At 44.1% G+C, this 25850-nt stretch overlaps 1 protein-coding gene across 1 annotated transcript in view; it reads right to left on the bottom strand.

Moving 5' to 3' along the window:
- LRRD1 (leucine rich repeats and death domain containing 1) overlaps positions 1-25850 on the bottom strand; it is a 191706-nt gene that overhangs the window by 42906 nt on the left and 122950 nt on the right. The window contains exon 4 of the mRNA XM_085631088.1: positions 4153-4351. Within this exon, the coding sequence (XP_085487214.1) occupies positions 4153-4351 (199 nt within the window). The remainder of the gene's footprint in view (positions 1-4152; positions 4352-25850) is intronic.

Genomic DNA, 25850 nt, shown 5'->3' with positions numbered 1-25850 from the left:
GACCACTCAAGCTTCACTCTAGTTCTCTATGTTTTTTTAAAGCATCTTTATAGGAGTTTCAATAAAATAGTACAGTAACACAACAGCTGGTGCTGGTAAGGCTGCAGCAGCAGGTCAGAAACATGACGAGCCCCACAGGCGTTACTCCACTCATATGAACATTAAGGAGCATTTATAACAATGATACAACAACTCATGGAACTGTTTCCAAGACCACGCGTCGCTGTAAGTACTAGAGAGCATATGTGAAGGAGTTTCTTACACAGTCAACCCCAGGCGCCAGGTAATCCTACTTCGCTCTTGTTCGCCATTTGATGATACTCAGCGCCTCGAATGAAAAACATGGCCGCTATTCACTGTTACCAATCTTTAATTCCATATCTTTTGACAGTTCAGTGTCACACGCTATTAAGTGAACATTTAAGGTCCTGTGCTTGTTTAGTGTAGGGGCAGCTCCTCTGCTATGGCTTAGAAGCATCACCTCCCCCCCCGCGCCAGGACCCTCCAAATCATGAAAAATAAAACGATAATAATACAGGTTTAAAAACACGTTTTATTATCATTTTATTTTCTTTGCCCGAGTCTTAGGGGCGGGCCACAGTGATGACAGACACTGAGGGGAGTGGTATGTGCACTCCTTTCACTGCACATGATGGTGTGGCCGGCCCTTTCAGGCCAGCCAAACCATCATGCGCAGGGAAAGTTCTCTCCAACCCAGCAACGCTGCTGGGCTGGAGAGAACAGACACTGGCTCAAAGTCTGTCCTGGAGCACCAATAGAGGGCGCTCAGGCCAATCCTGAAGCTGCTCTCATGCGAAAGCAGCTTCAGGATTGGCCCCAGGGCAGGCTGGGAGCCTGTGCCTTTGACGGAAGAAGAGAGGAGAAGTCGAGCGTGACGCGAAGGAAAGCAGCAGGTAAGTTTTTTTTTAATTGCTACCCCTCGTCCCCCTTTACACCCTCACCTCCCCTATCCTGCCACCCCCACCCGCCTGCCTCATTTCCGTGACGGGAGCCGTGGCTGGTTTAGTGCACTGCTAAAGTGCATGATAGAAGGGAGCAAATCATCCTGTGTTACATATAGTATATCATTCTTAAAATTGAAACTGGAGCAAACTGCTTAAAACATTTTTAGCACAAACCGTAGGTTTTTGGAGGATTTCAATGGCATCCCAATGATGGCCCCAAGGGAGTGTTAATGGGACCTGCCGATATATTCTGATGCCGCAGGGGGCATTGGTTTCGGGTTGTACTGGCTGGGCAGGTGGTGAGAGGAAAGTGGGTGGGTAACTGGACGCAGGAGCATTACTTTCCTAGAAATGTTCCCTCTAGTGGTAGCAGTCATGCTCTAGGGGCAGGAACTGGCACATATGAAGGTTCTTTTTAGAGGGTGAACAAACAGTCGGCAAGGAATTCACTGGTGCTTAAGCTGCTGTGTGCCTTTGTAATGTGCTGCCTGAGACATGATATAGAATTAAAGTCCGGGCATGTGCCTGGGGTGGACAATGACATAGCGGATGCTTTGTCTCGTTCACAGTGGGAGAGGTTCCATGGGCTAGCCATGGAGATGGACAAGGTCAAGACACCTGTGCCCGCGGGCATGTGGACCAGAGGCGAGAAAGGATGTTGCTGTTGGTGGTAAGGTCTCTGGAGGAATCCACTAGGTAATCGTACATGCAGGCTTGGCAGGAGTTTCTAGCCAGTGGGGCTAGGTGGAGATTAGAGTTTTGGGCCAGGGAAGAAGATGTTGTGCAATTTATCCTGCCGTTGATCGAAAAGGGGTTATCTTGGATTACGATTACAGGGAAACTGGTGGGGATTGCCTTCATGGGCAAGCTGTCTTGGGGTCATGCACTGTCAGCCAGGGAACTGGGGAGACGCATGCTAGAATGATGGACAAGGGAAACAGGTAGTCGGTTGCTGGTCAGGAGGCCATGGTCGGGGGGACATTTATGCAACATGTTAGTTGGGCATATGCAGAGAGAGGGAGACATTTTTATTTTCAACACTGACGTCCTAGATGTTCTTTGGGGCATTCAGGGTGTCTAAGCTACTGGGGAGGAAGGAAGTGCCAGAGTTGGAATGTATAGAGGGGGGTAAGAAGAGGGGAGTGGGGTAGATTAGAGTTGCGACTTTGACAATCTAAGACAGACCGAAGGTCTAAGGGGAAGATGGTGTTGTTACGTTCTTTCCCAGATGCAGGCCTGTGCCCAGTCCAATGGGGACCTAAGCTGAATGCAGTCAGTGGTGCTAGGCATGGGGCATTTTTTTTTTGTCGAGATATTGAGGAGGTGGTGACCGTTTATCAGTTACTCTGGGTAATGCGAAAGGCCCTGGCTAAGCCCCAGGAGATTACGGGACACACGCGTTCAGTTTTGGAGTCAAGGTTAGGGCAGGGACAGGATCATGCAGTTGGGGCGTTGGTCGTCAGAATGCTTTCGCCGGTATGTTCAGTTGGGGAAACGAGGGTGTTGATGAGGATGTCAATTGTTGGTTGTCATATATGTTTTTTTTTTCAGGTGCTGTGGTGGGGCCGGAGGCGGCCGAATTGTCAATTTGGATCATAGGACACTCGTTCGTGAAATGGGCTGAAAGGCATGAAATCCAGAAGGGTTAAGGTTTGAATCTTAGGCTCGACGACCATTTAGGATCACATGGCACGGCAAAGGTGGGATAAGATGGCGAGAATCATTGGAATGTTTAATAAAATTTTTGAGGTGACACACATGCCCGGATATATTAGTTTTGCATTTCGGGGAAAATTACTTGGTGGTATGTAAAGGTTTAGCTTTGCTAAAACAGATGAAGAGGGACTTAATGGAATCAGGAAACAGTGGTCCAGATGCTGCTTCATCTTGTGGACTGAATTTATCCCAAGGAGGCAGTGGAGGGGGGAGGTGAAGCCTGCTGCCACTGACAAAGCTAGGTGGAAAATTAACAGAGATATGCAGTTGTTTTATAGGGACAAATGTTTTGGTCGGGTGGAACACTCGGAGTTGAGGTATGGGGCAGTTGATTGCTTTAGGGGAGACTGGGTTCATTTGTCTCGCTATGGGATGGAGCTTTATTACATACAATTGAAGGAAGCGCTGGACAGGACCTTGATCATCAGAATATACAATAACTGTGCCTAAATTGGGGGGGCGGGGGTCCAAAAGACTGATAGACGGGGAAGGCCTTTTCTGAGTGGTGGTTGGCAGCTACTTTTGACATGGTTACAGGTTAAGATTAGGGCTGTGAACAGAGGTCAAGCAGGAAAAGGGGGAGTGGCAGGAAAGTTGCATCTGGAGAAAGCAACAAATTATAAGTTAAGATGTAAGATACTTAGATAGTAAGATGTTAATAGAAGTAGGTTAAAGGTTATAGGAGGAGTTTAAAGGTCAACAGTTAAATACAGAGTAGGAGTTAAACAGTTGCAAGGAAAGGATGTAAAGGGGTGGGAATGTTGGGTGTGGGGGTAAGTGAAAGCAAGTAAATAATTGTATAGTGAGGCTTAGTTTTGTAAGGCGAAGGCCTAGGTTATTTTGTGATGTGCACCTGTCTTCAATAAAGTGGACTATTTCACACAAAAAAGCATGTTTGTGGTCTGTGCTGTGCCCCACTGGCCCAAGCCGCAGCATACACATCTCAATGCGATGTACTGCTGTGTAAAGTTCAGCCTTAACAGCTTTTACAAACAGTTTCCAGTCCCGACAATAGGTCCCAGGCTGTTCCGACAATAGGTCCCAGGCCACCCACATGGTACCTGCAAGTTGAGAATAAGAGATAGCAAGGGTGCACCAGTGTCACATATATGTTTGTTTTGATAAAGCTAATAGTAATTAATGGTGTTCAATCAGTTGCAGCCTACATGGAGAAAAGGCAGAGTGCACATGATTGGTTTGGTCAGCCCCAGAGGGCCGACCAAAAAGTCAGCGCCCTCAGCAGTGGGCAAGTCACTCCTCCCCTGCCCTAGAGCAGGCCCACCCACCCACCCCCAACTAAACCCTTCTGCTTTCTCGCAGTGCAAGAAGCAGAAACATAAAATGGTAGTTTTACCATTTTATGTTTCTGCTTCTCGCACTGCCAGAAAGCAGTAGGGCAACGCTCCTCCCCCCTAGTGGAGGAGCACCCCTGTGTTCAATGTTCATAGTACTGCAGCAAATAAAGACCTACCTTTCAAATCAATCTTCTGGAGGCTACTCAGTAGTGCAATGGATTTTGGAAGCTGGTGTAGGTTGTTGCTTGTTGCTTTTAACATAGCCAGATTTTTTAGTTCCCCAATATTATCTGGAATATTTTTTAATGCATTAAATGAGACATCAAGCTCCTTCAAGGATACCAGATTTTGAAGTTCTTCTGGCAGTTCAGTGAGCTGAAATAAATATTTACACATTATTAAATATGTGGCGGTGTTGTGCCGAATAAACATTATTCTCTGAGCTAAGGATCACCTTAAATTAAAACAGTATGTAAAACAGTGTATGTTTCTGAAAGATTATCGACGGTAAGCATTTGGATTTAGATATCCAGTCCATAATCAAAATATGGAACGGATGAAAATTTATTTTCGACTATTGTTCATAAGCATTTTCATATCGGACATGCAATAGGGACACAGTCTCCTAACAACACTTCTAGAACAAGAAATCATCACTTCTCAGAGAAGAATGGTCGTTTCTGGAAAAAAAACATCCTGTGCCACTGGACACAAAAATGGGTTTGGAAGCATCTTTGCCCTGTGACTGACATCTCCATCTTGTGAGTGGCCCCATCAGAAGAGATGCAAGTTGTGAGATCCACTTCCACACTTAAACCTAATCCCCACAGTGCATGTTGTTCTTTCTCTCTGTCTTTGTCTCTCTTTTCCTTTATCTCTTGCTCTCCCTCTGTGGACATCACATTGTTTTGTCCAAAGGCGGTTGGTTGCCACAGAAGTCGTAAGGCCTTAAATGCCACGCTAAGAATTATTTCCCAGCTGGTGAGAGCAACTCCCTGATTCTGAGTTTGTCTGAGGAATATGTGCTATTTATCACACAAGATAAATGGGGGAAATTATTTATTGAGTGCAATAAACAACACCTAGTCCACGTCTTTCTGGAATCCCATGCAGATGGTGGCGCTTAATGCACTAACAACTGCATAGTACGGTAAGTACAGCACACGTTTCCCCAGCTAAATTCTGGCAGGTTTCAGCTGCTGAAATTTAAGGAAGGGTGAGTTATTTAATGCACCCGGTAATTGCTGGACGTACTAAATACCACCTTACTCGGAATTCTGCCCACACTGCAAAGGTCTGTCCAGTTGTCGGTAAACTCTGACCAACTCAGAATCAAGGTCATAGTGCAGTTTTGCAAAGGGAAAGTCTGGTTGCCCCAGAATTGCTTCCTGAATCTAGTATGTTCCATCCTTGTGAGCACTGCCCGTCCTGCTCCTGCATATTGTTTTTATTGATTTTTAAAGGGTTTTTATTTCTTATTGAAAATACTAGAGACACCCGCTTGCTCACCCTTTAGGGTGTCAGTTTGGAGTCTTTACTTCCATGTGGTGCACCCCATTTATTCCTGCTGTTCTCCTCCCTCTTTTTTCCTCCAAGTTTTTCTGTCCCCCTCCCCACCAGCTCACCTTCTCTCTTCTGCTGCGCATCGACATTCCCATTGGCTAATCTAGTCCTGCTTTCATATAAGCTGTTCTATGAGTAACCACCCGGACCACCCTCCTCCTTCAATAGTTGCACTGTTCCTCAGTTCAGTGTGCACAGCACCAGTCACGGCGCAGCTGTGTTGACAAGCAGACACTGCCATATTGAAAGGACCACGTCAGGACCACCGAGCACCTACCTTCCGTGGAGCAAAGCTGAGAGGCAGAGAGGCTTGTGCATGCATAAAGGTGGTGCTGTCACTGCAAGTATGTATGGGTATTTGTAAAGTGCAAACCTACCTAGGGAGCAACAGAGAGATGAAAATGTATGCAAGCCAAGAGATATAGTTCTAGATTATTTACAATGAGGTAGAAGTTTCGTGGGTCGTGGTTTATGTTGGTTTAGGGTGTAATGTTCTTTGAAGACACATGTTTTCAGATTCTTTCTGAATTGCAGAAGGTTTGGGCAGTTGTGATTTTGACAAGGATGCTGTTTTATAACCTAGAGTTATAAATTACAAGAAAATCCGAGAATCGTCTGCGACCATGGGTGAGCTTATGTCAGCGCACAGTAGTCCCTAGACCGAGAATATCCCAATCAATTACAATAAACCATATGGCTATTTTTATTGATTATGTTTACCCAATATTTCAGTTCAAGATATCACACGCGGTGGTTGTGTAGTGAGAAACGTGCTTGGCACACTTAGCAATGCAATACACACGTGACAAATACAGATCAATAGTGTGTATCTTAAAACAAGAACAACATGGCCCATTTCTTCAATAGACAATCACAATAGGGTCTGCAATCGTAGTGACGTTTCATCCCCTAAAGGGATAAGGGGATCATCATCAGGACCCTCAATCTAATTGAGCCCGACAAAAGAAGAGAAAAGAAGCGCCAAGAGCTGGATGGACTTATACGAAATGATGAATATGCCACACCTTATTTTGGGTCCCATGCAGCATTAGAACAATGCTCCTGGGATAGAAAATGGAGTCAAAATGGGCCTTGTACTGCCAGTACTTCAATTTACAATGAGGTTAGGTCTTGATGCCCATAATTCCAGTTCTGGGATAGTGATGGACCACATGGGAAGGATTCCCTCGCATTGGCGCATTAGCCCCAATTTCCGCTGGAGTACCTCACAAGCTCACAGGGAGGTCAGGAGGCACTGCAGCTCGAGTCAGCAGAAGGATTCAAGCTGGCAAGCTGTGTAGGCAAGAGAACGCCAATCAGCCCACACTAATCTGTAGTGATGTCTTGGCTTCTAGTGTGGCACTGCCAGCCTGAGATTACTATTTTCTATGCCAGATGTGCAGGGGTGCCCTTTTCAGTCGGTTTGCAGCTGCTCTTGAGGATGAGGGTGTGGTCGGGGAGCCAATGTAGTTTCTTCCAGGGCAGCATTGATGTGTTGAACTTGAAGATGTTCAGGCCTTTAATGAGACCTGGTACAGAATGTAGGTCACCTGTGTCAGGAAAACTGTAGAGTAGGGTGTTGCCTGCATTCTAGTACGATCTGAGTAGTTCTAAATTAAGTATCTGGGAGGAAGGGCTTCACCTTCTCCAGCAGAGAGAGGTAGTACCTTGCTCTTTTAGTTTTCTTGGCAACGTGTTCTTCGAAGAAGAGGTCTACATTGAGGTTCAATTCTAGTGACTGCCTTTGCTGTCAGCTGGGAAATGAAAATGTCCAAGTTCACATTGGAAGGTCAGGCTTGAATCTGTAGTTATTTGTTGCTGCTGGCAAGCTCTGATTTGCTTGAGTTTTAAGTAAGTGCTGGATATTCAATTCTGCATGAGGTTGCTGCAGGTTTTGAGTCGCTGAATGGCGTTAGAATGGAGGCATTCAGGTTTATCATTATTTACTGCTCCTGTGGGTGAGTTAGGTTAGTGGCTGAAGCTGAGAAACATGACTAAGCCCCGGATACTCCACACACAGCAGAGTGTTTCCGAGATCCTGAGGTTCTCCGCTGGATGAACTGTAGTAGGGAAGGTAAGAGGCGAACCGCTGAAGGATGGTATCTGAGAAGGCCATGCATTTGTCCAATGTGTGGATAAATGTTTAGTGGTCAACTGTGTCGAAGCTATGGAGAGGCTGAGAGGATCATGAGTTATGGATCGGTCTTGTAGATGTTCAGGAGGTCATCAGCAACTAAGTGAAAACAAGTAGACTCTATTTTCTGCACTGAGATCTAAAGCCACCTTGGGAGTTCTGCAGAAGGTTGTTCCTACTCATCTGGTTTTGGAGTTGAATGGAGAATGCTTTCATGATGATTGATCCAGTACAAGTTTTTGGCCTGCACTGCTCTTTCACCACGTACAGCTGTGTGACGCTCTGTATTGTTGTCTGTTGTTGAGCCGTGTTTTAAAATTAATTTCTTCCATAACAAGTGCTTACTGGAGATGTAAGAGCATGTCCATGAAGGGATTTCATGATGGCTGAAATTAGAAGGTCTTCATCACAGGTGGTGGCCGTGAGAGAGTTGAATATTTTGGTAAGGGAGTATGCATGTGGAGATTGAAGATTTTTCATGGGGGACTGGCGGCAAGATGAATATCAGTTTGGTGTCTTTATATGTATCCAGTTCATATTAATATTCTTATTGAACAATTGCTCTACTGAATGAGGAACTGGAGAGTCCAGAGGAAGATTGATGCAGGGCTTCACTACCATGAAGACACTTGCTTTTGTTTTTCTGGTTATGGCTTTGTTGTTGGTGGTGTTTTTGTAGAAGACTGCTTTGGCTGAGGTAATGAGCCTTCTTTATTTATTTATTTAAAAGTTTTACATAGGGCTAACATGACCACCAAGGGTATCATATCGCTTTACAGTTTATACATCCAGAAAGGGTACAAGAAAACAAAAACATAGTCTAATAGAGTCTGAAATTCTTGTGAACTAGGCCGCTGGGCTATAAATCTACGGCAGAATCCCCATATCAAATGGTGTCGCCAGACTGAAGCAGAAATTTCTTCATCAAGAGCCCTATGACTTCTTTTTTGAAGAGGACAGTGGAAGGGTTCACCCTGATTTCGGGGGCAAGGGAGTTCCAGATCCTCTGAGCCATCCCCGGGAAGGCTCGATTGTAGGTCTTCTTTTTCTTGAATCGTTGTGGTTTGAGCAATAGAGTGCTGGCACTTCTGGAGGCTCTCGAACCACATGAGAGCACCAATTTCTGAGTGAGGTATAGCAGGGTACTGAAGTGTATGCATGCGATTTTTAGCGGTATCCCAGCTGTGAAAAGCGAATTCAGGGCCATTAAGTCCGGCGAAATATGGTTGAATTTTTTTGTACTAGTTATGAGCATAGCAGCAGAATTGAGGGCAACCCTAAGAGGAGCCGCCATCCCTCTGGGCAAGCCGCAAAGCGTTGCACTACCATAGTCCAGCTTTGAAATCACTAATGCTTGCACTGCAACCTTTAGGTCAGGAGCAGGGAGATAGGGTTTGATTATCCTTATGATGCTGAGTTGGAAGTTCGCTCCTTTGGTGAGGGTACTGATGTGCTTCTGCATGTTCAAACTTTTGTCTAACACAATACCCAGAGAGGTTGCCAAATCAACAAGGTGAGGTCTACATACAGTTGAGAGCAGTAAACTGATTCAACCATTGTTCAATGACCGGAGATTGCTTGCGGGGTGAGATTAGGAGGAATTCTGTTTTGAGAGCATTTAGCTTCGGGTGGTTACGTGTCAGACAGCTTTCTGTTTCAAGGAGGACTGAGTTGAGGGACTGAATGTCCTCGGGGGAGGCGATCTTCAGGTATAGTTGGGTATCATCCGCATACATGTGGTAGTGAATGCTGGATGCTTCCAGAGTTTCTGTCAGTGGTTCCATGAACAGGTTAAAGAGCGTGGGAGAAAGCGCTGAGCCCTGGGGAACCCCCAGAGTGACCGGTGAAGGATGGGACAGGGATTGATTCACCTTGAAGCTTTGGGATCTGTTACGGAGGAATGAAGAGAACCAGTTTAGAACAGGCCCAGACATCCCCATCCTGTGTTCTAGGAGGTCAATTAGGTTTTCGTGTTTAACAGTATCAAATTCTGAAGAAAGGTCAAGAAGGATCAGTAGGCACGACTCATTATGGTCCAACATTCTAAGCGCATCATCGACAATGTGCGTTAGCGCAGAGTCTGTACTATGGCCCAGGCGGCAACCAGATTGGCATTGGTCCAGGAGTTGGAAATGGTCGATGTGATTACAGAGTTGGGCGAGCACACATTTCTCCAGAAGCTTTGCCAAGGTGGGGATATTTGAGATTGGGCAAAAGTTGGGAAGGTCAGTGAGATCAGCAGATGGTTTCTTTAGAATCGGGGTAACTTGACCCGATTTAAGGCAATCCGGAATAGCACCTTACCGAAGTGATGCGTTGACGATCATAGTCCAAAGAGTTAGTAAGGAGGTTCTGACTTCCGGGACAAGGTTCGATGGCAGGGGGTCGTTGTAGTGATTTGAGGGTTTCAGAGTCGACAGTATTATGCAAATAGTGCATTCATCCAAAGTTTGGAAAAGACTCCAGGATGCGTTGTTTTTGGGGAGGTGGGGCTGCGCAGGGACTGTGGTATCAAACCCTGGGGGAGGGAGGGTGTTTAGTGGACTGATCGACAGGTGATCAGAGCGTAATTCAGTTTCAATCTTAGTTTTCTTGTCAGTGAAGAAATTAGCAAATTCTTCGCAGTTCGGCAGTGACCCTTGACCCAGTGACGAAAGATTAGAATGACTGTTAGCTTGGGACTTGATGAGTTCGAACAGTTGTTTTGGACTTTTTTTGCTTGCTCTAGCTGATTTTTAAAAAAGGCGGCCTATAAGCATCTGATGTGTTTATTGTATATGCTTCTTAGGGATCTCAGATGGTAGAGATGTTCAAGGGAGGGATAGGATCGCCACGACCTTTCTGCAAGTATTACATTTCTTCTTTCATTGAACCACGGTTTGGAGATTTTAGAGGATATTCTTTTAAGCTGTAGAGGTGCAACTGAGTCTAGAACATTGAGCATTGAGTGGTTGTAGTGGACCGTAAGGTCGTGGACGTCCGACATGTTCACGGGAGGGGGCAGGATGTTCTCACAGAGAGCAGTCAGATCTTGAGAGTTGATGTTCCGTGACATCTTTTCAACTGTTTAGGGTTTTTAGGTTGGGCTCTGCTTGCTATTATAGACTCAAGGATGAGGATGCTGATGCAATAGAGGGCTGACCAGTCACATGGTAGGATCGAGTCCAGAAGGATGGAATTGGGCTTACTAATGACAAGATCTAAGGTAGCTACTTTGATATGAGTAGGGCTGTCACAGATTTGGATTAGGTTGAGGTCTAGTAGGAAGGGTTTAAGGCTATTGACCACCACATCATTCCCATCATTCCAGTGGAGGTTGAAACCTCCCAAGAAGACCTGATGGCCATAGAAATCCGTATTGGCTGAGATAATGTCCATGATCTGTCCTGTGAAGGGAAGGTTGTCGCGAGGGGGGTGGTAGAACGTGTGAAGTTTGCATGACTGATTGTTGCTGCCAGTCACTTCAATGCATGGGTATTCACAAGACGGCAGGAGGTTGGACTGAAGTACTTTCACTGTTAGATTGCAACAGTGCAAACATGCAATGCTGCCACATTGTCCACTTGTTCTGTCCAACCTAATGATATCGTAGTTGGGGGGCACTAAAATGTCCAGGATGGGAGCAGCTGAGTCATTTAGCCAGGTTTCAGTCAGCATTACGAGATCAAGGTCCTAGGCAAGGATGAGGATGGCAATGCATGTTTAACTGCCGATCTACAATTTAGGAACACGCATTTGAGACTTATGTTGGTGTCCGTTGGTGCCGGTAGTGTGGTGCTGACTCTCGTGAGGTGTTCTCATTTAATGCTCTGGTGTTTGGCGTAGGTTCCCTGAAGGGATCCATGGGGATGGATTCAATTTGTTGGAGGTTTGTTATGGTGTAGGGATGTGCCGTATCATATGAGAGTAGAAGAGAATGAATATCCATATCTAACAAGAAGGCTCGACATCTGGAGGGGCGAGAAGGGTCGTTAGAGTGTGGTGTGGAGGCCCAACTATGGGGAGTGTGGGTGACATGAGACGGTGACCGCAGAATAGAGGGGGGGAGGGATCCAGGTACACCTGTTAGCAGGGGGCAAGCAAATATGGTGATTGTTCATAGTGGAACAACTTCGCCTGGAGTTGCATGATAGTTCCTTGGTGATATGTAGTAGGCTATGAACCTCTACCTTAAGTTGTTGCCTCTGCTTTAAGTTGTTGTAGGCAGAGTGCTATCTCGTTCAGTCTGCCTTCCACTGGAGTGAGGGAATGGGATTGGGAGGCTGGGTTCAGGGAACCATGTAGAGGTATAGAACCAGTGGAGGCAGGGGATAGGCGGACAGTTGGTGGATGTATGTGCTCAGCGGGAATGGATTCTGGAAAATGGTGTAGCATGCTCGTAGGGATGGGTAGGATAGGGGAGGAGGGGACAGACGGATGGAGGGATCTGGAGTAGAACCGGCCGAAGCACAAGCTCCCCTATGGGAATGGGAGGTTGTATTCATCCCCGCACCACGTGGCAGGCTCCTCAAGATGCCTGCCACACTGTGCAGGGATCAACCGTAGGCGGTTGCTTGAAGGAGACCCTGCTAAGGGCCCCCAAACTCACCTTCTGACAGGCTTTCCATGTCTGAAAGCCCAGCATAAAAAGCCAGTCAGAAACCGAGCATCGGTAATCCGGATGACTTAAAACGCTGTCCATATGGATTACGTGCTGGACTGACCGGCTGGTTTCACTTCCGACTTTAAACAAAATCATACGTATTTATTTGCAACATGATGTCTCTGCCTTTGTTTACTTTCAATATTAGTTAGGGATCGTTCACATAACTATAGAACGCATTTGTGCTTTCTATTTATGTTTGCTGTTTGCAGAATGTACAGATAAGGGCTAAAAATACCAGCTTTAGGTGATTCTGCTTATTTTTGTACCAGCCAGGACATTAAAATATGGTGGTGCTGATAGAAAACCAGCCAGGTGGAAACCCTAAATGCGTGCCGAAGATCACACCAGCTGTCAGATGGGGTGTAGCACTCGAGCAAATAAACTCTGGCCCCACCAAGAAGAGAAAATGACTGAAAATGGCCCTACGAAAAAGAAGAACAAGCATTGGCAAAGCCAATAGTTCTCACCAATGTGAGCTATTGTCTTTGCTACTGACTTTTAGCCATGTTGTAAAGCAGCGTGGCTAAAATGTATTAAAAAGTGTTAAAAAAGTTTTTTTTTAAATAATGCTATGACATGGACGGTAAAAAGAGTGCTTATAACGAATGATTTTTGCTTTATAACTTTCAGCTGTGCTGCTCTACAACATGGCTAAAATAAATGGCAAAGCTGATAGCTCTAACAAAGGCTACACCTGTTGGCTTTTCCAATGCTTGTTTCAAGTTGGAAAACTCATTACATCCTACCTGGATACCACTCCACCATCATGCCATGTTCCCCACAGGGCACCCTGCAGACTGTGTGAACCCTGTTCAAAACAACATCGCCATAGCCCTGGGAATGTTGTTTTGAAATGATAAACAATCCATCACCTAAAACATTCAAAGAGAAATTGCAAAATGTTTTATACAACCGTCTATAGCCTCCCGTAGCACTAGCAAACAACTCTGGCAATATTATATGTAAAACCTCAAAAACTGAAATGTGTTACTCTGAATAATCACTGGGTTCCTGGGTTGTAAACGAGCCACGAGCAGTAAGAAAGAATCAGTTTTTTCCCCTGCGGTGATATCACCGTACATGAAATGTAAAAGATTCAGTGCCTACTGTTACAAAAAAAGTTCATTTAATAATAACTCAATATATAACTGCCATCGTCTCCACATTTTACTGGAGAAGGCATGGTTAGACAGGGCCAGCTTTAGCACTGGCGGCGCCCAGTGCGACAATCTTTTTTGGCACCCCCCAACAAGCTTTTTAGGTTTTGCCTACACATTGCTTGCGCTCTATTGTATTCAATATACCTTAAAAGGAGCTTACCTCCCACCCCCACTTCTTATTTGTCTATGTGCTTGTCACTTCACTTTTCCTTCGTTTCTATTGGTTGTCTCGTTGTATTTCCGTTTTTTTGGGGTGTGCTTCTCTTAGTTTCCCGAGGCCCAATTACTCCTTCTCATCCGCTTTTATGGCTGTAACTTCTTTTAATAGGTTAAGGCGGGGATCCAACTCATTTTAACTAATGTTTACGTACTTTCACCGATGTATTTGAAGAATTATTTTCGTGGCAGAATGCATGGCTACATTTCTTTGTTCCTCCAACACTTTAATTATTTAAACCTAAAACTCTCTCTGCACGCATTTGAAGAGTGCTTGTCGTCTGTATGTCATGTTTTTTGTTTGTACAAAATGCGTGCTTGTATACGAATGCAGAGACTCAAACCAGCTCCACTGCTCCAAGGTCGACAGTTCTGGCCTTTATGCTACATCCTCTGTCCTGCCCCCTTTGCTTGTTTAAAATTTTGAACAGTCTTAAACAAGCCACAGTTCTGAGATTCCAGTGGCTGTCTCTTTCGGCTTGCACAATAAAATAGCCACCATTATGCATGTATGACTTGTCTCCGTTATCACCTGCCTAGTTTAAGGTAATATTGGTGTAATTCATGTCTACTGCTGGTTATCGCTCATTGTGCTGGCCTGTATCATACTGTATTATACATTGTACTGCGACACTGGAAAGGCTCGTTATGGAATGGAGTAAAAAGTACTTAACAGGAGTGCTTTTATTTTTGAACTTTTTAACATTTAAAAATAAAAAATAGGAATACAGATTTTTTTAATTTTAATGTAGAGCCAACGCCAAGAGTCGAATCCTGCTCCCCAGCTCCAAGGTCGGCAGTTCTAACTGTTACACCACATCCTCTTCTGAACCTTCACTTCTATTTTCGGTACTCTAGATGTTTTTGTTCCAGCATCGCATTCCAGTTCGTGGAATGTCATCAAATGCATTTACCACTTGTTCTTTTGAAAAAGCTATGCCATTGTGTATTTTCAGAGCTCCCTGTATTAACTTTCTGGAGTTGAGACGCCTGTGCTCTAACTGGCTAATTCTATACGGCACACTGTTTGATTAAAGACGGGGCACAGGTGGAAACACCTCATACATGAGCTGCTTCAGACACAAGTCAAAGAGCAAAGACCCACCCCACGAAGGGGTGACATAGAAACGTTCTGTGAACACAGACGACCTGCACCGGTTTCATGTGTTTTATTTGAGGAACACATCTCGCTTTCGGGGGCAGTGGGCACAAGAGAGGTTTCTTCTTCTCTGGTCCATGTTTTTACCTGTTATTGCCATTTACTCGGTCACTTGTTAGGAATCGAGGTCATGTGAGCAACCTGGGAGGATCAGATTTTGAATTGTGTCTTTTTCAAAAGTACTCTCTCCGAGTTCTGCTGCTGGTTGGGATCCCCCACTTATGGAGCACGTGCTGTCACTTTGGATCGCGGGTTGCCTTGCGGGTGTGGTTTTTTGTGTTGTTTTGTTTTGATAAAAGGGAACCGTACTGTGGGCATGGAGCTATGCGGCCTGCAACATTGATTTCTCCTGTTTTGCTAATCTGCACTGCCAAGAGACTCTTACTGTATGTATGCAATATGCTTTTGTCACTCTAGCGGCCGGCCGAGTGGTTGTAGGCCCATACCTGTAACTTTTTCAAACTGCAATAAACGGTTTCAAAAAAAAAAAAAAGTACTCTCTCCTTTTGTAATTTAGTGAAGCCTTGAGAGAAGCATTTTAGATTCATGGTGTTTATCCCACTTTAAAAAAAAAAAGACACAAATTCGAAATCCCATCACCCTTTAAAGGTTAAAACTCTAAAAGCAGAATTACTGCCTGTGCTCACAAGAACTGAAGGTTTGTTGCAGATGCGTTCTTTAGTTGTCAAGTGGCTTGCAAGTGGCTTGCAAAGGGTTGCTCTTAGGAAACTGCAGTGATGATCTATCCATTTCAGACACTCTGGGTTTGTTTTTTTAGCTATTCTTTCTCTCTTCTAAATTGATTAGATATTCTTTGACATTTCCTGCGGAGGTTCTTTTGATCCTAATATTTTCTCTGGTCGGGGTGTTGTATTCGGCACAATAGATTGCCTTTCTCAAAAAACAAGTCATAACACTTTAACGGAGTTTCAGTAACTTATTTTGCACAACTTCTCACCAAGCTACAACTTACAACCAACAAGCATTTGCAATGGAACAGGTCTCGCATTATTAAAGTTTGAGCTATTGCATTATTTAGCAATGCCAATAGCTCAAACTTTAATAATGCGAGACCTATTGCATTGCAAATGCTTGTTTGCATGCGTCTAGAGATAGGAGTCGCACAGCAGGACGTCATAAACTGAGCTGACAGACACGAAGGAGACTGACCACAGGAAAGGAAGGGCAGGTCACCTTAACTGGCAAAGAGCTCCGATAGAAAGGCCAGGAAAGGATAGGGGCAGTCAAGAGTGACAGAGAGGTATTGCAGGACTGGAGACAGGGAGGAGGTGGGCGTTGAGACACTGCGCCTAGTGCGAGAGAGAGTCAGGGGCACTAGAGGAGGAATGTGACGGAGCCCGCACGGTGCAGATGCGCACAGACAGAGCTGTTCACAGACAGTCTAGCCCAGCTCGCCTCAGTCCCACCTGTGGCGCCCGGTGACGATGAGACCCGGCAGGAAGGGAGCGGAGGCGGCGGCCCTGGCCCTGCTGGCCCTGCTGGCCCTGGCCGTGCAGAGCAGCCTCCAGCAGGACGCCAGCTCCATTCCGAAGCAGGGGAAACCTTTTTTTGAGAGGTTCAGACGACTGGAGGAGCAGGTGAGGCGCGCTGGGCTGTGTGGAGAGAGTGTTGCGTTATGCGCAGGCCTTGGGTACAATGAAGTAGAAAGAGTGTCAAGGGCACTAACATAGACCAGTGGCCCCTGGTTGTGCTGTAGTGGGCCCCTCAGACACACGTGCCACGGGCCGAGGTGCGACGGCTCGTGGTACACAAACGATAGTTACGATCCCGACAGCATGACTGACTGGACCCTTCTGAACCTAAATATTCCAAAGCACATGCTTTGGAAATGGCGCGGCAGTTAAATTGGATTTCTTGTTCAATGGGTGCAGCTTTGGCTATTTAAAAAAAAAAAAAGATATATTGTTCTGTTACTGGCGGCTGGATGGTGGTAAAACCAACCGGTGCAGCCAGGTGCTTCCTCTGTGGTTCTCCACGCCTTTTATTATTCTAGATTGTACAGGCAAGTGGCTTCCTGGTAGATAGGACTGATTTGGGAGTTTACCTGGAACCACTTTCTCACTCCTTGAATATTATAACAAGCGGGACTGAAAGCGATCGCGAAAGCGATCGCTATTGAAAAACAAACAGACCTGCGAGTGGTGCGCGCGCGAGCGCCACAGTGAAACATGTGGTTTCAATTATCGCGCCCATGTCTGGGCACGATAATTGAAACCACATGGCCTTTGGTGCACGTAATAGACACCAATAGGCCGTTGGCGGAGCAATGCGCCCGCCTTTGGCCTATTACGTGCTCTCTTGGTAAAAAACATGCACGCAAAGGCCAATAGAGGGGCACAAAAGGAAAAGCACACGCACGAGCGTGTGCGATTCCTAGGGCGATTTGGAAACCCCGTACAAAAGGGCTCTCGCTGTGACCTAAAAACAGCTTATTATTAATCACACAGGCAAAATGTATTGCATTTACCAATGCTTGTTTATGTTGCATTCATGCAGGTAAACACTGGGCGGATGCCATGTTTATCGTGCATACTCAGATGTGTGCCACTCTAGGCACATAGTAGGATTTAAAATGTAGCATTTACTGCAGTTGTTAAAACAAGAAAAGCATTTGGACATGAGGCAGACAGAGCAGAGTGGCAAGTAGTACGGACAGTGCAGGAGGGGCAATATATGCACAGTGCTAAATCCAGGAGGTGCACACAAATGTAGGGCATTGTGTGGCACGCAGAGGTGCAACCTGCTTGAACCAGCAAGTAGCACACAGTTTAATAAGAGTTATGTTTGAAAGGCATTTGATGCTTCAGAAGGTCCATAAAGACTGTGTTAGAAGTTATGGCCCTTATGATTCGAAGCATTTACCCTTGGACACAGAAGGGATAAAAGCATTTGGTACATGAGGACCTTAAAGTACTGAATCACTATAGGTTTTTTTGGTGCGGTGGAGACCACTGAATAACACATGATTACGCCAACTTGTTTTCCCTATTTTCTCCGCTACAGTTGGGACTGATGGTCTTTTATTTGCTTGCTAAAAGTGGTGGAAGGGAGTAAAACAATTCACGGCTATACTGTTAATTTAGTCATACTCTAATGGACCACAGACTCTGAATTTCAATTTTGTGGGTTTATTATAAGGCCAAAAATAATTGAATATAAACACACCCCCGTATCAGAGTATATAGATACATGAAAATCAATACAGAGCCGAGTCTACGAATATAATTCATTCGGCATAAAAGGCATAAAGTGGTGACCTCCAAAATCAGAATACAACATAGAATAGAAGCTGAGTCCAATTCTCTTTTCATCTGGGAGGAACACAAAAACAAAAATATCTTTCCCTACACTACTCTTAATGAGAATCCTACAAATCTCTCTTTTGTCATATCCCAAAGGTGTCAGCACGTGTGACTTCCTAAGACGTACTCACGTCAAATGGGTCTAATAGCTTAAAGCTAAGGAGCTCGCTCTAAGATGCTCCTTCTCCTCCGAAAGTTAGCAGAAGTCTCTCGAATCTGTCCCTACACATCATACAAAAAGACCAAGTTCAGCCCTAATACGTCATGTGATAAAACTTTCCATTGCAATGTTTTCTGTAGCTTTCCACAGGAGCTTTAATTAATTTTTCTTTGTCTTCCAGTGGTCTTGGGTTTCAGATAGGCCAGGCACGAAAGGAGTCCTCCCTTCTCGTCTTCCAGACTTCTTCAAAGACATTCCGGGTATCTCCTTTAAATCTAACAATAACGAGGCTGTATTCCTGCACCTGCAGTAGGATAAGAACACACTGTCTTCGAGCACAAAAAGGATTCATTTAATTATTTCTTGAGCAACCCAGGGGAAACGAAACTAACAAGAACAGTTGGGCCTACAATTCAGGCAACTTAAACTAAACATAATTACATTACATGAGTATAATTTCATCCTGCACATTACACATGCAAGAATTATAAATGTCTCCAATACATGTAAAATCCTACTTGAATGTACACACTACAAATTCAGCGCTACTAGAATGTGAATAAATGCATCTTAATAATTATAAAGCACTGCAGACAACAAAATACATGTGAGTGTGTTTCAACCATGAGTATAGTGCACCCATACAATTTAGAGTGCTGTAAGCGCTCTATCACACAGAAAGTTCTTGTCTGTTGTTCTGCCACTCGCTCCCATACAAAAGAACCTGTTTAAAATGACACTCATAAATAAGTTGCTGTTCCTCACATGGCATGTTGCTTGCAGTGAGTGAAAATACCAATGTTTTGATTGACATGAGAATAGCAAATAGAAGGAAATTACTAATTTCCGGAAAGCGTCCCTAGTCTGAGTTATGTGTTTAGGGGAATCATAATTAAAAAAAATATATATATAGCGTGTTCAGCGCTCTGTACGGAATACAAGTAGAGCCATTCCATTTAATAACCTGGACGGCTTTGTGTGGTGCATTAACTCTTGAATGCGTACATTACATCCTCTTGTTCCGTGCCATTCACCCAAACAAACCTGGCATCAGCACTTAATAAAACGTAACCCCAAGAGCATAACACGCAGCATAAATTAACCCTTGCACAGAATGATAAGCCCAGAGTTGTTTGTCCCCCTCAAGCTTACAATAATAAAACTTCCTCACAAGTTCTAAATTGGGCTGCACTGGCACCTACAAACCAGGGCTTCTAAAGGGCCTCCTCCCAATAGGGTGAAAGAGAAAATGTAGCCAACGTGCTTATTAGTTAGCAAAGAGAGACGAAAGAAAAGCCAGTGACCCGTCCTTCCCACATTGCAAACCTTGTTGGCTACTTGGATGACCCTGAGTTCCGGGATGCTGAGAGGACGCCCAAGTGCTTGGATGGATCGGATGTCTGGCTGCTAAGAGGACACTTGGAGGAGTGGCGGGTTCGTTCATTAGCCTGGAGGGTGGACTCTGCACAAGTTGTTGCAGCAGTAGTGCAGGCTTCACATCCTGCTGCTGAATATAGCCTCAGGTAAGTCACAGCTCTCTGCCGATTACAACCATCGGCTACAGCATGAGAACTGTTGCACTTCTTTTATTTCCACAAGATGTGGGAATGAGTAAGACAATGGCGCTCATTTTAGGTACAGTGCTAATTGCGCCTCCTCAGTTTGGTGCCTGGTGCAATGGCACCGGTCACACCGCCCTAAAGCCAGCCCTGGCTACAGCTGCATGTCCTCGCTGTATATAATTATAAGCTGATTTGCTTCATATGGTCTGTTCTTGCCCTACACTCCTTTCATGCTGGCAGATCGTTCTGGAGGTGCTGTTGATCATGATGGGCTGTGTACTAACGAATTCCCCAGAAGTAGTCCTGTTGTGTATTCCCCTGCTCTAAGTTCGAGAAACCCTCCATCAAGTTCTTCGACCGGGTTCTGCTTCTAGCAACAAGCAATATTACACTGTTCGGGAAGGATTCACTTCCTCAAATTATCGTAAATTGGACCAAGGTCTTGCTGTCTTGGTTTGTGGTCTGAGAGCACCTTGTTATATAGGGAGGAATTAGCAAGTCTGATAAAATATTTTATTGCACAGGCGTGGGATATTTTGGTGGGGGGCTTTAAAGACTGCACCAAGGATGATACTCTCCCCTCATAATGCACCCCCCAACACAAGGCAGGGGTTTAAGAGTGCCTATCTCCAACACACTGTCATGATTACCCCTTTAGAATACTTTCATTTAAGCACCACAGGGTTCATTGCTCTGTTTCCCTACGCTGATAGTTATAGCAGCGGCAACTGGGCTGGGGGGAGGAGCACTTTATTATGGGTCAGTTTTGTTGCACTGAAAAATGTATTATATGCTAACTCTTCGTAAATAGCCTAGCATTGTGCTTCTGTAATTGTATGATGGAATCTATCCAACACATCGGCTACTTGCATGCTATGTACCATCTTTTGACATACATTATTACAATCTTTTAAAAATAACATATGGTAGCGTTTCCATTTAGTGTATTAGATCACAACATTGCATTGACATTTATTTGATGTGAAAGCTTCTAAACCTGAACTTTAAAATGTTTATTAACCCTCCCTCTTGACAACACCAGGAGTGAACATAGTGAACTAATTAACTGGTGTCCCTTACATCATGGCCAATATTATTGTTATGGATGGTGAAATATTGCAGGCTAATAAAACATACAAGTGATTTTCTTTGTACACAGTCTATCTTAAACTGAATTACTTGAAAATGTTCTCAAATGTCACTATCAAGTAAATTAGACATATGAACTAAATTGATTCGACTAAGATCACACAATTTAGCCAAGCAGGAAATCTGGGATTTGAACCCAGACTTCCTGGTGACACACAGCACTCTTAAGCAACTAACTAGATTAATGTATTTTTCTCAATTCCCTTTAAAACCGCAAAACAGTGTTTTTGCACAATTATGTAAAATCAATAATATACTGTGTTAAATAAATACAGATCACAGGTTAATCTAACACAACGTCTAAAAGAAAAAAGGTACATAATGAAGGTGAGTTAAGGCAAGACACCATATGCTAATAACACTGACTTTTTAGACATTACATAGCTATTCTAGGGGTGAGCAAGCCACTGAAAGCTTGAGCCAGGTTTGAGCCTGAAGACTCGGTCTGGCTCAGCTCATGGTCCTGCTGGAACCTCGAGCCCATAACGAGCTGAGTTTTCATGTGGCTTCTGCCTGGCCCATTCCCTCTAGCCAGGATGTATTCTTAGGGCCAGGGCTGCTGACTTTGGAACTTGGGAACCAGATTCGAATCTCAGCATTGGCTCAACATCCTGTGATTCTGGACAAACCACTTATCTCCCCATGCCTATAAACAATTAATGTGACCTGTAATGTAAGGGATGCTCATGTAAAGTCCTCCAGTACCTTTGGATCAAGTTCAAACAAGATAAAAACTGCAGAAAAATACATAAATAAGAAAGCCTTAACATAAGGGGAAAAAATAGCTATTTCCTGGCTGATTTGTGCAAACTTAAATTAGGAAAATAGGAACATTCACGGTTTCCCTGCTTAAATTGTGTGATCTAATCCAAATATTTCCTTTATCCAAAACTCAATTTTCTTCATTAATGCATAAGAAAGCAATAGCAGCTGCTATCAGGGGAAAGTGGTGAGACAGCAGGGGGGACAATAACAAGCAAGCACAAAAAAAAAGGACTTACCTGCTGCCCGCCGCCTCGCCGCTCTTCTGCTCCTCTGGCTCCACTGCCAGTGTACAGGCTCAGGCTCCCATACTCCCCTATGGCCAATCCAGACACTGCTCTCATGCTGGTAATACTATTACCAGCAAGAGAGAAGCGCCGGAATTGGCTTGAGCGGGCTGGCTTTTGTGCTCCCACGGGGACTAGGAGACTGTGCCTGCTGTCCTCCAGCCGGCAACGCAGTTCAGGTTGGAAAAATCTCAGTGTGCATGTTGGTTTGGCCGTCCTAAGATAGCCGGCCAAACGGGCATGTGTACTTGCAGCAGTGCCCACCACTCCTCCTCCATGCTTGCTGCAAGTGCTGCCGTGAGAATGACCCCACAAGCAAGACTCAGCTTCATGAAGAAAAATAAACTAATAATAACACTGTTTTATCATTTTCTTTTTAAAGTTTGACTTTGCTGGCAGCGGGGGCGACGATCCTCCGCCATAATGGAGGAGCTGCCGCTGTACGAAAGCACTTTCAAATACGTGAGTTCCAAATACCAGTTGTACAAAAACCTATTTGTTTGATTTAATGGACTTTAAATTGACGTATTAAATCAATGCCTCACATGTTAGAGAAATACACTTCTCTTTAATTTTATCATATTTTGCATGATGTTTGTTATATGATTTACATAACAAACACATAAGGGCTTGGCTTGTGCACAGGCTCTAAGATCCAAGCCAGACCCTTGGCTCGGCTCTCCTTGTTATTTTGTTGGCTCACCCACCTCGCAGCTATTCAGCGCAGTGGCTGAAATGCATTAAAAAAAGTATGGATACTGCCATCAGAAAGAGGTCAGTGAGAGCAGAGGTGGAATCACAAGCGTGGCTAAAAAGAGCAAAATATTCTGTATCTATTTTGTTGACCTCTCACCATCAGGTAACTACATATAAACTAACACACACCTTGACTGAAAAATAAATAACGTTAAACTAATCAGTAGAAAATGCATTATTTTAAGTTATGAAACCTCTATTGGTTAATGCTAGAACTATAGATATGTGTGTGTGTAACCAAAGGCCCACAGAATTGAATCCTGTTTGGTGTAGCAAGGAAAATTGACTTGTGTATTTTTAGTGCTACGAGATCCCTGAAAGCACTGTGAGTGTGTAAGTCATTATTTTAAACGTGCATTATACAAAGTATAACATAGGCTGCCACTAAATGCACATATAAATTTAGGTTAAAGATAAAAAGTGCTTCTAAAGTATAGATTTCAGTGATGTGCACATTATACATAGTGCAAAGATTTTTTTATATCTGTCCATTAAAAGCACACTCTCCATAGTTCAGCTTGGAACACCCTTATAGTACCATTACAAAAGAAAAAAATCTTGCCATCAGGACGCTTCAAGTGACTATCAATTAACTCTTCCCAAGTAGAACTTTCATTTGCCGACTAACCAATTGCACACATTTGCATTTCTTTGGGGAAACAGGCACCCTGACAAGAAGGACCTGACGAAATGCAGCACAGAAGACTACCTCCCTTCCACTTCAGCTGGGGAATCTCAATTGTGGGTATTAATATATGTCCTTTAGCGGAAAGGCTAACATCACGGACAAATGCCGTTCGTTAAGACATCAGTCACGGAGAACGGATGTTAGGGCTAATTTACGGACAGTCTGTGAAAACTACAAACGGGTGATCACCCTACTTTAACATTGTATCTTCCCCGAATGCCTCATGGCCAGCCAGTGCCACCATGGAAATATCTGCTGAGAGACGGGTAGGCCTGTTGTGACACCAGCCCCAAGAAAACCTGTGAGTGGAGAGTGAATGATGCTATGTCTAAGCATGGGAAAAGAAAGCCATCCACTTCAATTGATGCCAAAATGCCCGGTGCTGAGCCAGCCGCCTCTGGCCAGTCCTGTGGTCGAGAGACTTTGAGTCTGCAAGGGAATGGAGTGAATTGATGATGACTGCAGTTGTTTTTGAAATTGGAGCAACAGGGTTACCTGAAGCAGCCACTGCATCAAAGAAGTGACAACAGGGTTGTAAAAATTAAAAAAAACGTGCTATGAAGCGGCCAACGTGCCATAGCGTTTTTTTATTTCATTATGGCAGTTGGGGGGAAGAGGATGAGCAAGAGCCAGAACGAGAGGTGGGAGGGGAAGAAGCAACAAGGAAGGTAGTACTGACCGGCCTTGCTGCTGGCGCTGTGATTGAGGTAGGGGAAGAAGAAATAAAACAAATAGTACCTCAATCACAGGGCCTGCAGCAGAAGGACCATAATCAAGATGAAGCTATCAATCAATACTTGGTCCATGCTCCAGCTAAAAGAGGAGGAAGTGATGTCTGCTCACACTGCTCAATTAGAAGGCAGCAAATGAGAGTGACAACAAAGCCCACGAATGGTAAGTAATGGGCGGGCTCCAAGCCCTTTATTCAACACAATATCTCTCACATGCACTTGTGCGTGCTCTAGCAGGCGAGACCTAAAAAAGGACTGAAAATGCTGCGTACATGGTACACAGCTAAGACCCTTTTGGGATTACAGGTTTGTCAATTTGCACACAGACATTTTAAACGCAACTGAATGCTAAAATGCAGACTTCACATAACCCTTCTAGTAGAAATGAGCAGCGTTTGGTATTTGTTTTTAAAATTAGAACCTTCCTTTGTAATAGTAGTTACACACATGCAGCTCTCCTGTTCTGTTATGCACTTTACAACATTTATGACAAGACTGTGGATGACAGGATCAAGTGTAATTTGCCCAAGATCACATGATGCGACAAGAATTAGAAAACTCTATTTCTAAAGCCACAATGAACAACTCAATCACTTGGCTCCCAGTTCCACCAAATATCCTCTTATTTTATAAACTTTAAAGGATAAATGATTTTGCCATCACGCGACCTACAGCTCGCACAAGGACTTCAGCAGCTCATAAACCAGCTGGACTAACTGACCAGGGCTGCACCATGCCAGGCAATTGCGTACACAACATATTTTTTATGTACTTTGAAATCAAACGCGAAGTTCATTTTCCAATATAGTTGACCCGGGTTTAACAGCAAGGGTAGCCAGATATAGAAAGAGATGTTATATTTCAGGTTGATCGGAAATATCAGAGAATTGCTTTTTTTAATGTAACCAGCAGTATATAGTAATGGTATTTTTTTCTTTGAGCAGTTACAGCTTTCATTCAAAAGGCTTTTCTGTTACTATATTGGTAAATATACTGTGGGTATGATATTATTTACATGGTCATGCATGTAATCAAAACTCCTTATTTACAGTTTTTTCGGATGACCAGGAGTGTTGTAAATTGAAAACACATTGTATTGTATTGTAGTTGCATTTATATAGCATTTACTATCCCCGACGAGGCATTGAAATGCTTTTTTGGCGAGAGGCGCGCTACTCTGGAACCCATTAAGGATTAGTGGTGAATTAGTATGGTGAAATTTGAAACTATTTAGAGTGGTGGATATGTTAGTCTGTTATTTAGATTGAGAAGGATAGTGGAGGGATAGAAGAGGGAAAAGGTTTGCATTTATATAGTGCTTGCTACCCCTGATGAGGAGTTGATGTGCTTTTTTGACGAGTAGCACGCTACTCCAGAACCCAAACAGGATTTGTGGGAATTAGTATAGTAAAATATTAATGTAATTTGAGCAGTGGATATGTTATTCTGTTATTTGGATTGATACGGATATTGGAGTGCATCAAATATTAGAGATGAATTTGTGCTAATTAACAAAACATTGAGATTAATAATGTAGATTATGCTATTTAGTCCATTATCTAGCTAAATAGTGCTGTAT

Source organism: Triturus cristatus, chromosome 10 (genome assembly GCF_964204655.1).
Source record: "Triturus cristatus chromosome 10, aTriCri1.1, whole genome shotgun sequence".
Lineage (NCBI taxonomy): Eukaryota > Metazoa > Chordata > Amphibia > Caudata > Salamandridae > Triturus > Triturus cristatus.
Note: the sequence above shows the minus strand (reverse complement) of the source record. Positions and strands in the feature narration are given on the sequence as shown.